Consider the following 13650-nt stretch of genomic DNA (forward strand, 5'->3'; position numbering starts at 1 on the left):
TAGTTATCTTTACTTTGGTAGCAGTATCCTTGATGTTCCAGACTGCCTAGATCAGGGGTGTCCAAACATTTTGGCAGGAGGGCCACATCATCTCTCTGACACTGTGTTGGGGGGCCAGGAAAAAAAGAATTAATTTACAATTTAAAATTTGAATAAATTTAAATAGATGAATATATTAGAGATGGAACTTAAATGAATGAATGAAGGTGTTGCAGTAGCTCAAGGCCTATAAAAGACCTTGCACAAAGCAAGGCCAGCCTTTCCTTCGCTGCAACTGCTGCATCACAGATGTGAAACAGCAAGTAGTGGAGGGAACCCTTGTCCCATAGCTCAGGTGAGAAGTTGAATAGTCGTCCTCTTGCTGACAGCAATTGCGTCCGGCCAGCATGGGCTCCAACAAATCTCTGGAGGGCCAGAGGCTCATTGGAGAGTGGGGGCTCTCCGAGGGCCTGATTGAGAGCCCCTGAGGGCTGCAAGTGGCCCCCGGGCCACAGTTTGGGCACCCCTGGCCTAGATTCATGGTGAAGGGCCAGATTAGATGTGCCCTGGGAGTTGCATGATTGCAACACTTGGCATTGTTCAAATGGAAAGTCTCTCTCTCTCTCTCTCTCTCTCTAACAACGGACATATCATGGAGGAGATAGGGCTCTATCTTTTCTCCTGTGGTGTAGGCCTATTTCAGATCTCCTGTCCCCCTCAAATGTGCTATTAGTCATGAAAAAAACCAACGGAAGGGCACAAATTGTACCTGCAAGTTTATCTTCCATGGCTAATAGCAGTTTGAGGATGGTGGTAGTGGTTGAATTTCAGCCTGGGAATCAGCATGAGAGCAAAGGATTAGCCTCCTCCTTTCATGCCATGGCCCTGATCCCCTGCAATGACTTTTGGGGGGGGGGGGGAAGAGTTGATGCAGAGCAGTATCTGCTCCCTTTGTAGAGATTAGGAGACCAAGTTTAGCATTGGGAATCATTTGTCTAGTTTTTTATTATCATGCTGTTCCTATGGAAATCTCAGAATGGTCTCCCATTGAGACACATATCAAGCCCCACACTGGTTTAGCTTCAAAAGTACACTATCAAATTCTTCAAAATAATCAACCTGAAGGCATACATTGTGCTCTGCACAATGCACTAGCAGTGTTCTCTTGATCCTAAGGCAGTGGTTCCCACTGTTTTGATGGGTGGCTTCCTTGACCTACTGGACCATTGTTCGAGGCTCTCCATTAGGGTTACAAACCTATACAATGTATAGAGTGGCAAGTTTTTCATGAGGATTCTGTGGCTCCCCTGGTTGGTTTCTGTGGCTCCCTGTTTGGCAACCACTTAGAACCTAAGGAATGGCTTAGGCTAAGGTTAGGTGGCTAAGGTTAATGGCTAATGGTAATGGCTAATGGCTAAGGTTAGGTGGACCTGTTAGGACCATTGGCAGCATGAAGACTGGTACAGTGGAACTTTTCTGCTCCAGTCCTGTTGTATTTTTCTAGTGTTAGGTACTGATTCTGTTTTACAGAATATAGTTGGTTTATGTGTAATGCTGAACCACAGTGTGGCATTATGTGACTGAGTTTCAAGCTTCCTGCTTCACCTGAACCAGCAAACCTGTGGTTCTCCAGGATTGCAAACTAGCTTTGAACTCTGCAGTTGTGGTTTGGAGAGCAAGTGTATACTGCTGCAGTTTTCAAACTCTCTGGGAGTTTGAAACCCGCAGTAAGTCTCTGCGGGGGCGGGGGGAGGCAGCAGGGGCAGGGGGAAGGCAGCGACATGATCCCCAGGATTGCATCAATCGGGGCTGCAGGGACTGGGATGCACTCACCAGTCCCTGCAGCAGCCATCCCTGTGTGCGGGGAGCCCTGCACGAGCACCTGCAGGACGCCCCAGGTCAGGGAAAGGGAGAGTGGAGCGGTCTGCTCTGCCTCTGCAAAAGCGGAAGTGGAGCGTGATTGCTGCACTCTCTCTTTCCCTGACTTGGGGCATCCTGCAGGCGCTCACGCAGGGCTCCTTGCACCCCCAGGAGACTGCAGGAGGCTTGGGCAAGTGCACCCAAGCCCCTGCAGCCCCCCTGAGCAGCGCGATCCTGCGGATCGCACTGCTGCCTTCCCCCTGTCTCTTGGCCGCCCCCACCCCTTAAGGGAGCAGAGGCCAGAACCCACAGGCTGGGGCGTCGCAACGCCCCAGTTTGAATACCACTGGTATTCTGTAATAGTTTGCTGGCTTGGCTGTATTGGCTGACTGTGGTTTCCCACAAACTGGGAACTAATTAAGCAGACTTGTTTGTATTGTGTCAAAATGTGGTGACTGATGGTGACTATAGTGATTTGAATATGGTGACCCAGTGATTCAGAGTCAGAAGGGATTTTAGCCTAAAACAGCCCATCCACTTGTTAAGGACACAACATTGCAAATCCAGTAACTTCTTCCATGTAGTTTCCATCTGGGTTAGAATCTAGTCCAGGTTATACAGAATTAGATCCTTAGCTGACATAAGACTATGAAGATCTATTTAAGTATGCACAATTGCACCAGCAGATTTGTGCCAGTAGACTGTGTCTATATTTGCTCTGGAAAGCCTAGAAGTGAATTGATAGGAATGGCAAGTGAATGCATTGTCAGAGATTGACAAAATAGGGTAGAGAAAAATAGCAAAACCTTGTTGTTCTTTCACTTTGTGAAATGCCATTGTACTATTCTTTCTAAGGAACCACTGAAGAAAGGGTTAAGTAGTTATTCTTATTAGAAGTGCTGACCTAAATAGGAGGATCAGTCCCACATCCCTTGTTATCACTGGGAGCTTTATCTCTTTATGTAGCGCTTTGAATCTGCAAAGTGATTCTGGGATAATATAACAACTAGAAATCTCAGTAATTGCATCTTTGGAGTTCTGAGACTACCTGTGACCCTCATCAATACATTAATGCCTCTAGAATTCAGGTCCCATGTTGGGCCCTGTGGAAAAAATAATATCCCTTTAGAGCTGAGTGCAAATTAACTGGCCTGGAAATCACATTTCATAAAACATTCACTACAGAGAGGGCTTCCAGTATCTTAGTTATCATACAGGAGTCTCACCTTACTGGTGAGAGAATCCAACTTGGCAAACCCTCAGGATGAATATTCTAGTATGGAACACAGGAAAGAATTAGCCAAAGAGGAATTAAAATCCTCAGTTAATGGGTCTCTTGGGGTTCTGCACCTGAAGACCCATAATGGACAGCAGGTGTGGTGAAACAAGTATAAGGGACAAAGCAATTATATCTGAATTGATCTAATCTTCCACTCCCACTGGGGTCTGCAGAGATATCTTACTAGAATTCCCACATTTTATCAATAGGAAGAGATGCTGGGAAAGTGCATTTTAAGTGACAAAGCATTGAACTTCATTTGCATGTCAGTGGGGTGGGTCAAAGGAAAGAGGCCATCAAAAACCCTCTCCCACCATGTTTAACAATGTGCCCCAGAAGGAGAAGAGGAGAGCAATGTGTGCCCTGTTGTGGCACTAAGAAAGGGTCCTCACCTAAGGCAGCTTGTATTATTTGTCCACTAATTTTTTTTTTCAGAATGTGTGTTTTATTGGACAACTCTGATTCATGGTTATTAAAGAGAATGGCAAATGAATTGAAAATATCTGGGGTGGACTGAACTTTCAGAGCTGCCTCATAAACATAGGTAGCATCAGAGAGAGTGAGGGGACAAGTGCCCACCCAACAAATAGCTTGTCCCTTTTCCCATTGCAGGAGCCTCATGGTTACTGAAGGAAAGCCACTACTTACATATTTATTTACTTATTTATTAAGAATGAATAAATAACTGCTTCTCTATTAGTAGCAGTATATAGAAAGCAGCTCCCGTGGTCTCTTTTAAGATTGTCACAGCACAATCCAAACCTTATGCTGTACTGGTGCCTGTGCGAGCCATCATAAAGATGCCATAAAGCGCTTTTGCACCAACTTGCAAGAAAGGGCAGTGGTGGGAAGGCCTTCACTGAGCCATATCCAGAGTCCCAGCCACCAGGACAAGCAAGTAAGGTTGAGCAGCTCAGGGTCATGTTTGGGGCATTTCTGGACATGTGGTGGGTGGAACAGGAGGTGGATTGGCGCAGGATAAGGGTGGGATTGGCAGAGGCCTCCTCCACTATATCCAAACCCCCCTCTTGGCATTGCATCAGGCTTCCCAGATCCGAGAAGCTGCACAAGGGCAGGCTGGGGCTTGACACTGGGTAAGGGGAAAAATATTCCCATACCCTGAGATCTCCAGCACCTCCTAGCCTCCATGTGGCCTGGCTGTGCTGGCACAGGTTGGGATTCAACTGCCCTTGACAGAACCAAGGTGGGGAGAGAGCATTTAACTCCATCAAAAAGACTTACTTGAGAGAAAATATGTTTCGGATGGGATCATCATTAATATGAGAAATACCATTATTTCTCTTTCAGACATCATGTGTGGTCAAAAAGAAACCAAGGAACTGTGCATTCTACCTGTGCTTGAGGCACACAACTATGTGCAGTGTTTGTTACCCAAGTGCAGAGGTAGAATACTCTGCACAGATACCATGAAGAAGAATGGGCCATCCACATTCCCTCCTGTATAATGCTCTTCAGGATGAGAAACAAGGTAAAGAACAGAAACAATTCAATTGCCAATTAACCCATTTTTACCTGACCTGCAGGTGTACATATTTGGTCCCTGTTGCATATATGCAACGTTGGGCAGAAATGGCTTAAAAATTATGTGTGGATGCTGCATTCATCAAGATTTAGTAGAGATTCTTTTTAAAACCTGGGAATCAAAAATGCAGTGTCAGTAAATGTGATTTATGTCGCAGTCCTAACCAACTTTCCTGCACCAAGGTAAGGGCAATTCAGGTCTGAGGTAAGGGAACAAACATTCCCTTACCTTGAGGAGGTCTCTGAGACTGCCACCCAACGCCCCATTGGCACAGCCATACCAGTGCTGGAAAGTTGGTTAGAATTTGGGCCTTAAACTGGCATATGCAAAAGCATTTATTTACATAGGTTTTCTTGGTGCACAAAAGGACTTTGGAACTGTGAAAGAAATTGTGTCTTTAGTTTTCTGACTTCTGTTTATTCATCCTGTGAAAGGAGGTTCAGATTCAATTATTCATGAGCTCCTTTATTTCTTTGGGTAATCTGTAAATAAATTGTTATAATCCCATGCTCTTTTGATGAATATTCCTTGCTGCTTGAGCTTAAAGTCGGCCATTAAGGAAAATGGAGTTCTCTTTGTTGCTGACAAGAAGGTGAGATGATAACAGTCAATGGTAAGAGTGAGCAGCGAGTATCCGAGTATCAGTGTCCCTTCCTAAACTTTTTAGGTGAGCAATCGGTAGGGTTGTGTCATCATTCAGTGTCCACCTGTCAATCATTTCTGGCACTTTGTCCAAGCCCTTGGCTTATTGTGGCCTGCCTAAGAAGGCTCATGTGACTTGACTTGAAGTGTGATAAATCATTTATAAAGAAACTTGTGACCAATGCATGTATTGTGGCATAAGCTTTTGTGGACTTGAGCCCATTTCAGCAGATGCTTGAAGTGTTACCCACAGTTGGCAGGTATTTACATGGATGAAGAGGAAAAAAAACACACACGTAAATGGTGAGGTCAAATAACCATGAATTGCAGAAGGTACAATCTGTGATGATCCTATTTTTAGAGGGCTTAAAGACTAACACATTTGTTTATTCCAGCATAGGTTTTCATGGACTGTCTACCTCAAGCATCTGATGTAATGGAATGTAGTCCATGAAAACTAATGCTAAAGCAATTACATTTGTTAGTCTTTAAGGTGCTACAAACCTCTTTGTTGTTTTGACAATTCTGCCTAAAGCTTAAATGTCTAAGATAAGCACAGTACTTGGTGATAGCACCATCTTTCTAGGATTGCTGAGTTAATTAACCAGAAGTCTAGGAAGAGGTGTTATCAACTATTGGCATTGTCAGGTGTCACCCTACTTATCTTATAGACTGTAAAGCTTTCATATATATGAAGATACCTGTCAACTGAAGATAACATTTCCTGCATCTGATGAAGTGGGCTCTAGTTTGTGAATACTTATCCAATAATAAATGTGTTAATCTTTAAGGTGTACACAACTATTTGTCTTTGCTTGAGCAGACTAGTGTGGTTCCCTCTGTAGATGTTTTCTTGCAATTTGGCAATAGTGGCATGTATTGGGATCCAGTTGAAAGTATTGACTAGACCTTGGGTCAGGTAAAATGGATGTAGTTCAATCTGTATCTCCTGATCCATTTTACCAGAATATACATCAAGGCTGCTCACCTGTGTACACTTACCTGGGTGTAAGCCACATGGGACTTGAGAGCAAATGTGTACAAGATTATCCTTCATGTCATACTTGGACCAATCATGCACTAGCTAGAACTGTGTTTCCCATTAAGGTTCTATAATAAGCTTAGAAAAAAGGCAGCAAACTGCTGACAGAATTGGTGTTATTCCCATCAGATGCTTCTAGTTGTTAAAGCATAAGCAAAAAGTATCAACCAAAATCTCTTTTTCTTCATTTAAAGCTGCCTTGATGCCAACCGCCTGCGGTAAGGAAGACGCTTTCTTGATGGGTAGGGTAATCATAATTGTTTGTCTCCTGTCTTTTCCCAAAGGGCTCTCTTAGTGCCCACAGCGTTCACTGAAGTAATGGGTTTGAAGTTTTCATCCTTACAATATTAAGAGTTAAAAACAGAAAGCTTCAGGTAATCTGTATTTTGAAACTTCTGCATGCTGTCAGAGAGTTTCATTTTTTGCTGTAATTGATGCAATCCTCCTTCCCTTGCTAGAGTCGAGCAGTGCTCTTAAAGCAAGTAAATCCCCAAACAACTTAGAATAAATTGATGGATCTTTTGCTCCAGTACTTCCTAGAATGACTCTTTTTACCACTTGAACAAGGATAGGCCCAGCAAAGTCAGTGGCAATCATTCCTTTGAATGCTGCCTTACATTAAACTGGGCTATTGGTGTATCTACTTAAGTATTGTCTGCTCTGACTGGCAAGGTCTTGGGCAAGGTCTTCCCATCACTTGTAACCTAGATCCTTTTAACTGGAGACAACTGAAACAGAACTTGAGACCTTTGGCATGTGGTCTGCCAAGGAGCTGCAATCCTTCCCCCTTCGGTCCAACAGAGTGTTAAGTGCACTTCAATCTGTTACACCTCCTTTGAACTTATCTAAAAAAAAAAAATCAATGGACTTAAGAGTGCCTGGCTCTGTGTTAGATTGTGGCTAATGACAATAGAACACTAACAAAGGCTGCAATCCTACCCACACTTACCTGGGAGTAAGCACCATTAGCTATAATGGCACTTATTTCTGAGTAAACATGCCTAGGATTCATATGGGCAGGGCTTTTAGCCAGTCAGCAAATTGCTCCAGCATTGATAGAAAGAATATGATCAATTATGTTGACCATAGGCAACTACAAAATGATTCCCCTGCTGGACTCTTTCTCAATATCAAGGGCATAGAGGGAAAAAAATCCTATGTTTATAGAAGGACACATTTTATTTCAGTACATTCAGAAAACAAAAAACAAAAAAAATCAAGAACAGGTTATTCTTTGACCAGTGTTTGTCACTCCCTTCTTGATTTTCTTCCTTGTGTGTTACAATCAGAAATTGCATAGAATTGTCAATCAGGAAATTAAAACTCTCCCATGGAAAATCCAAATCTGCACAAAGCAGATGTCAAGGACGGATTTCCTGACCATTGACCCTTTCTTCTCAGTGGCCCCTAAGAGACCTTTCATGGACTTTGCTGCCCAAAGACCTTCCCTCGTGGACATTTTGTAGCAAAGACACCCTCAGATACAAGATGCATTATGGCTCCAAGGCAGGTCTGTTGAACTTGGGAGTGGTGAGCCTTTTTTATTTATTTTAAGGTCGGAGCTCATCATGGATACATGTCATACATTGTGGAGACATGTTCATTCTTCACACAGTGCTAAGACTTGGCTTTCAGTAATGGGTAGCCTGGGATAGCTAAGTTCTGCCATCCTCCCCTGAAGAGGAGATGCAGAATTTCACTCATCAACCTGTTTTTCTGCTACTGATTAGCTTTCTCAAAACCCATCCAAGCAGGAGACCAAACTACTGGGGGGAAGATGCTTAAAGAGAGAGCAAGAGAGACCCAGACCTGAAATGTTACCTGTGTCAAGGCCTCCAAGTTGAATGTCTGTTGGTTGGTTTTTGGTATTTGCAATTCCTTGAATGAACCTTACTTGTCAGTGGTTGCACCTGTTCAGGAGCTGGACACTTGCCCCCCCCCCTTTTCTGTAACCTTTCCCCCATAGGGTTGAGTCAGGAAGGTAGTGTGAGTCTGGAACTTGAGCTTACGTATGCTGGACCTCTTTAGGTCCTGAAGTGCCTAAAATAAAACACATTACACCTCCCCCAACCCCCATTCTTGGGGAAAAGAAAACCCTATATGAAGAAGTCTGTGTAGTGGCAACTTGTCTTCTCAAGTAGTTTTGGACACTGATATTTCCATATTGTGATTTTAATTGTTGCCTCTTCGTCCAGGTGGCAAACTTGCCCTGTGCATACTCCTTACCTCAAGTACCTGAGGAAGACGCAGCTGAGAAAGACCCCACCTAGGACAGAGCCTGACCTGAGGATCTTCCTCCTGGTGCTTCAAAATGTAGGTAGGTTAGACACTTTTTCATATAAGACAGGTAACAAAAGCTCCCATTGGGCTCAGTCCCCAGCTAAAAGCTTTGACTTGCTCTTGAGAAGCTGGGGAACTGCTTTATTAATTTAAAAATAGTTCAACACTGTGTACAAGTCTCATGTTCTATAAAATGGAACATTAGCTTCTTTTGCCACCCCTGCTGTTCTACTCAGGTTCGCTGCTGTTTGTGACTTTCTCCCATTCCAAGCTCTCATCGCTTTGCATGGGGGACTCTCGTCCTGGCCGTGCCTGGAGGCCTTGGAACCTCCGGCATTCCGGACACACCCGAATGTGCGTGCAGCCTTGAGCCACCAGGGCAGCTTCTTGCGCCAGTCTCTGTGCTAGTGGGTTGGGTTCACCCCCGCCACAGAGCTTGCCATTGCTGAGTGTAGTAGTGGTGCGGGCTCGCCGCTCTTCTTGGATAATGGGGCGAGTCCGTATAATCCCCCCTCGTCTTCGCCGAGGGTGGAAACTGTCTTTGCAAAGGATGATGCTGCGCAGCTCCGTCACCATCTCCTGGCAAACGGACACCTACCAGGGGACATACAAGCAGAAAGTCACTGTTTTGGAAATTACTGTTTCAGCATCACTGCCCTTTCTGGAGCTGTGCCTTTTCCCTTATAACGCCTGCTTTGCTAAACCTTTAGTAGTAACCTGAATATTGTCAGTAGCATTAGGGCTAAGCCAAGTGTTTTTCGAGCAAATACTTTTGGTGCCGAAGGGTGCTTTGCTTTGACCGAGAATTTCCTGAAGACCACCTAAAGATTAATTTTACGTGTGTGCTTGGGTACCACTTTTTATGTGAAAAATAGCTCTTCCTATTAACTGTGTAATGTACAAAATCATATTTGGCTATGTGATGACACCACTGAGAACAGAGCTAATTCAGAGTGAAGGCAGCAGTTTCTGAAGAGGCATTGAATTTGTTCTAGTTTTGTTTGCCACTTGTAGTCTTGTCCCTTATCCAAATTCAGTTAGCTATGTCATGACACTATTAACCAGAATAAAGGACAGCTGCAAAGGAGGACAAAAAAATGGTGTCAAAGCATCATTTGGCCACTAAGAAGCTCACAATGGATTGCTACTGCTGATGTTGTAGTGTGAGGTATTGGGGTGGAGGGGGAGGTGTAGGTCACTTGAATGTGTCAGTAGAAATGTATCTTCCCTTTTCAGTGTCCCTCTTGAAAAGTGGTGAACCCTCTGTTATATTTTCACAGGATCAAAAGTCCTCATGCCTATTAGGATATCATATAGAGATCTTAGGTCTCAATATTTATCCAGTGTTTCTGATTTTTGGTTTTCTTTGAGTCCAATGTCATTTTCAGTTGTGCTGCAGTTTAACACAAACATAAACAGAGAACTATATATACATATACATATATACATTCTGGCCAGTCTGGTTTCCTACCAAATTAATGTTTAGTTCACATAGAAGAAAAATTAACATAATTCAACATAGTAAAATGAGAAACTCCGTTTTCATTCTTGTGACTAGTGTAAGGAATGTATTTGATCACTAGATTTGAATTTGAATAATTCAATAATAATTTGAATGTATTTGATCACTAGAATTGGCAGTATTTGAAAGCTATGCTAATTAGAATGGAATTCAGTTCAAAGTTTATTGGAATAATTAATTTTCTTAATTCATCTCAAGAGGCTGGTCAGTGATATTTTGTCAGAGAAATTTCCTTTGAAAAGAGGGGAGAAGGCAGAGTTGCCCCCTCTCCACACATTTGTTTGCTATTTCTGTTTGATTATCTATGATGAGACAAATAAGAAAAAATTCAAACAGTTGTATAGTATCAGTTCTAATATATATCAATCTGCAGGTGATTCTGCATTTCAAGAACTGGAGGGGCCATGGAACACATGCTTGACACGCAAAGGATTCCAGGTTCAATCCCTACCATCTGCAGGAGGGAGGAGAAAGGTATCTGTCTGAAACCCCAGATAGCTGCTGCCAGTCAGTGTTGATAGTGCTGAGCTAAAACAGATCAGAGGTTTGACTCAGTTGAAGGCAGCTTCGTAGGTTGGATATATTTTAGAGGTAGTGTAAGAAAAGACATTTCAAGTAGCATGCTGTATGAATGGCTAGCTACCTCTCTGAAGATCTTGGGGTTAAATATATCTAATGTGTTGAACAAATCATCTGAACTAATTGGTACTGCTCTGTGCCTCCAAAGTCTTCTGTGAGGGACTCCAGCAATTTACCCCCCTCCCCTGTGTCTTAGAAAATTGCCATAATTCATAAGCCATCTCAGTCACACAAGGCAGGTACAATCCTTTCAAATAAATCTCAAAAACTTTGCTTACATGTGAAATTGATAATAACCTCCTTCACCCCTACTCCCATGGGCAAAATGTTGTGAAACTTGAATCAACCAAAATTAGTGTGATCAGGAAGTAGGCACCAGCTTGGCTGCTGGCAGTGGTGGTTGGTGATTTTCTATTTTCAGCTGTATTCCCTCAGCTATGAGGTTTGGGGCCTGTTATGCAATTCCCTACAGGGAAAGCTCACGTATCAGCACTGAGACACCACAGCCAACGATGGTTTCCCAATGTATGTATGCAGAGCAAATCATCTGTGTGCGCAGTTGACATGCAGGTGACGTCGGTGCAGATTTCATGCCAACTGCATGTGGGAAATGTGTCATGTGTGAAGTGGCTCTGGGAGAGGGAAGTTCAAATGTATACCATTTGCACTTCAAGTGGTGGTGATCTTTCTGCCTGAATCCTGGTTCACATGGTCTCTCCCATTGTTCATTTTCTTACGTTTTCGGTACCAGTGATTGGAACAGTTTGTGTTTACAAGAGATGTTCACTATATTGTGGAGCCCATTAGACTGTTATTGTGCTATTATGGGTCATACATACTTGATAAAATGTTAAAACAGGCAGAGACTTACCTCAGAGTGTTCCGAGTGTCGAAGGCTCCATAAGAACTCCAGCATTGCCATAAAAATCGCTACGATTAAACCACAGATCAGAACCACAAAGATTCCACCTATATTCTCCATTCCCAGGCCTACAAAAACAAAACAGCAGTGACATGGCAGACTTGCTTCTAAGAGGCAATTCATACAGATTGATACCTCTAGGCTGTCTAGACTTTTGTTGTTAACTTTGATTTAAAAACAGGTGTGTTATACTGTCAGTCCCCACTACCCATGAGGGTCAACCGCTGCACGTTGTGAATTTGTGGGTACAGAACCAATGATCCCTTCGGATCAGTGAGGCTCTGTTCTGGGGGTTAGGGGGTTATCTTACCTACTGCCTCTAGGGAATTAAAAGTGTTCTGTGCTGGTCGTGGGCACCATTATGAATGTCACTGCTACACACAGCAACTTCCTGAATTCAGCAGGACCATTCAAAACAGTGCCCACAACCAGCATGGAGTGCTCTGAAATGGCCAGGGAAAGTCTCTCAGGCTCACTTCACTGAGCTCTGTGCTGATCATGGGTGCTGTTCTTAATGTTCCTGTTGCCTCTGGATGGTCTCTGCTGGCCAGCAGTGACTTTCCAGAGGCAGCAGGGATCATGGAAAGCGAGACCCACCTCATGAATGGCGTGAGATGGTCTCAATATTGCTTCTCGTAGATATGAGAATTTGTGACTGGCGAATTTGGCTATGCTAATTGACCATATATAGCAATTGCCTTTATGGAAAAGAAAAACATTTCTGTACATTTTTTTTCTGAGAAAACGAATAGCACACAAACATGTAACAACTTGAGCACAGTAGGAAAGATAGTGTCAGTATGAAAGGACTTATTGTGAAATTCAATCATGTAATAACGGGTAGTATATCAGAAGTATATCTGATCAGAATGGCATATGTATCTCAGTAAAACATTTAACTAATGATGGTCCCTGTCTCTCATCTACTCATTCAGTGATGCTGAAATTGATCGTAAATGAATGATGGTTGTTATTATAAGCTGCTGTGGGAACTGGATACTTGAAAGGAGGATACTGTACAAATAAATGAAATAAATTATAAATAAATGAGAACAGCAGACAACAGTGCAAGATACAAGTTGTTGGAACTGCAGCTGTGAGACTGGGCTAAGCAACACCTCTGTCTGTCTGGTTGCTTGCTCTGAAGTCTTAGGTAGATTTCACTGTTGATTGAATTGATTACCACAAACCATGTACTGGGGTTATCATGTACAGCTATTAATCACTGAGGATACCTATAAAATCTTCCTCTCCCCTCTGGAACAGTAAATCAAAATGTGAGAATTGAAGATTTATTGACTTAATCTCCACACAGCTTTTAGACATAAAGCCTCACCAACTCTCTTGTAAATCATTGACTAGCTTTGTTCTTTTTCTCTTTTTCTTTATAAAAAGCAGAGGGTCGTGTCTCTCTTGTTATTCACTAACATTTTTTAGCAGCATCTCTGGGGCATTTCTGCCACCCGCTAAATCACCCCTTTGTAAACAGAAAGGCTTCTGCTAGGATGGTGGTTTCGGGTCTGGGCATCCAGCTGAGGAATAAGGAACTTGGAGGTGGCAAATCACAAGTAGAGTGCCCAGAACTGTGTGTAAGGCAGCAGGATGTCTGCATGTGTGACTTGAGTGAGGGGGCCCAGCACCTTTCCCCTGTGCCTCCTCTGCAAGCCCAGGAGACTGAACCTCATGCACTGTTGGCACCATCAAATTTTCTGTACTTGTCAGTCATCTGATCCCCAAGGTTCAATCCCGATAAAGCTCCAGCCTTAGAGTGCATTCCTTTCCAAGCTATTCATTGCTAGCATGAGGACTCTACTCCTGCTCCTTTTTCCTACCTCAGATAGTGACCCTCATCCGATTTTGATATTTTATTTGCATCTGGCCCTTCTGATCTCTGCTTGCCTGCTCTGGATCACTCCGTAGACTATCAGACAGTTTCCCTGGGTCTCAGAACCTGACGTCTGCAGAGGCTGAGTGTGTTTTTACCAGAGGCATGAAGTTAATA

The 13650-nt window shown here is 43.3% G+C and overlaps 1 protein-coding gene across 1 annotated transcript in view; it reads right to left on the bottom strand.

The window, feature by feature from the left end:
- Positions 1-8853: 8853 nt before the first annotated feature.
- GRIK4 (glutamate ionotropic receptor kainate type subunit 4) overlaps positions 8854-13650 on the bottom strand; it is a 174858-nt gene continuing 170061 nt past the window's right edge. Inside the window, exons 19-20 of the mRNA XM_066639707.1 lie at positions 11598-11716; positions 8854-9219 (exon numbers count right to left, since the gene is read on the bottom strand). Coding sequence (XP_066495804.1) covers positions 8854-9219; positions 11598-11716 — 485 coding nt within the window. The remainder of the gene's footprint in view (positions 9220-11597; positions 11717-13650) is intronic.

Source organism: Tiliqua scincoides, chromosome 11 (assembly GCF_035046505.1).
Source record: "Tiliqua scincoides isolate rTilSci1 chromosome 11, rTilSci1.hap2, whole genome shotgun sequence".
NCBI classification, from domain to species: Eukaryota; Metazoa; Chordata; class Lepidosauria; order Squamata; family Scincidae; genus Tiliqua; species Tiliqua scincoides.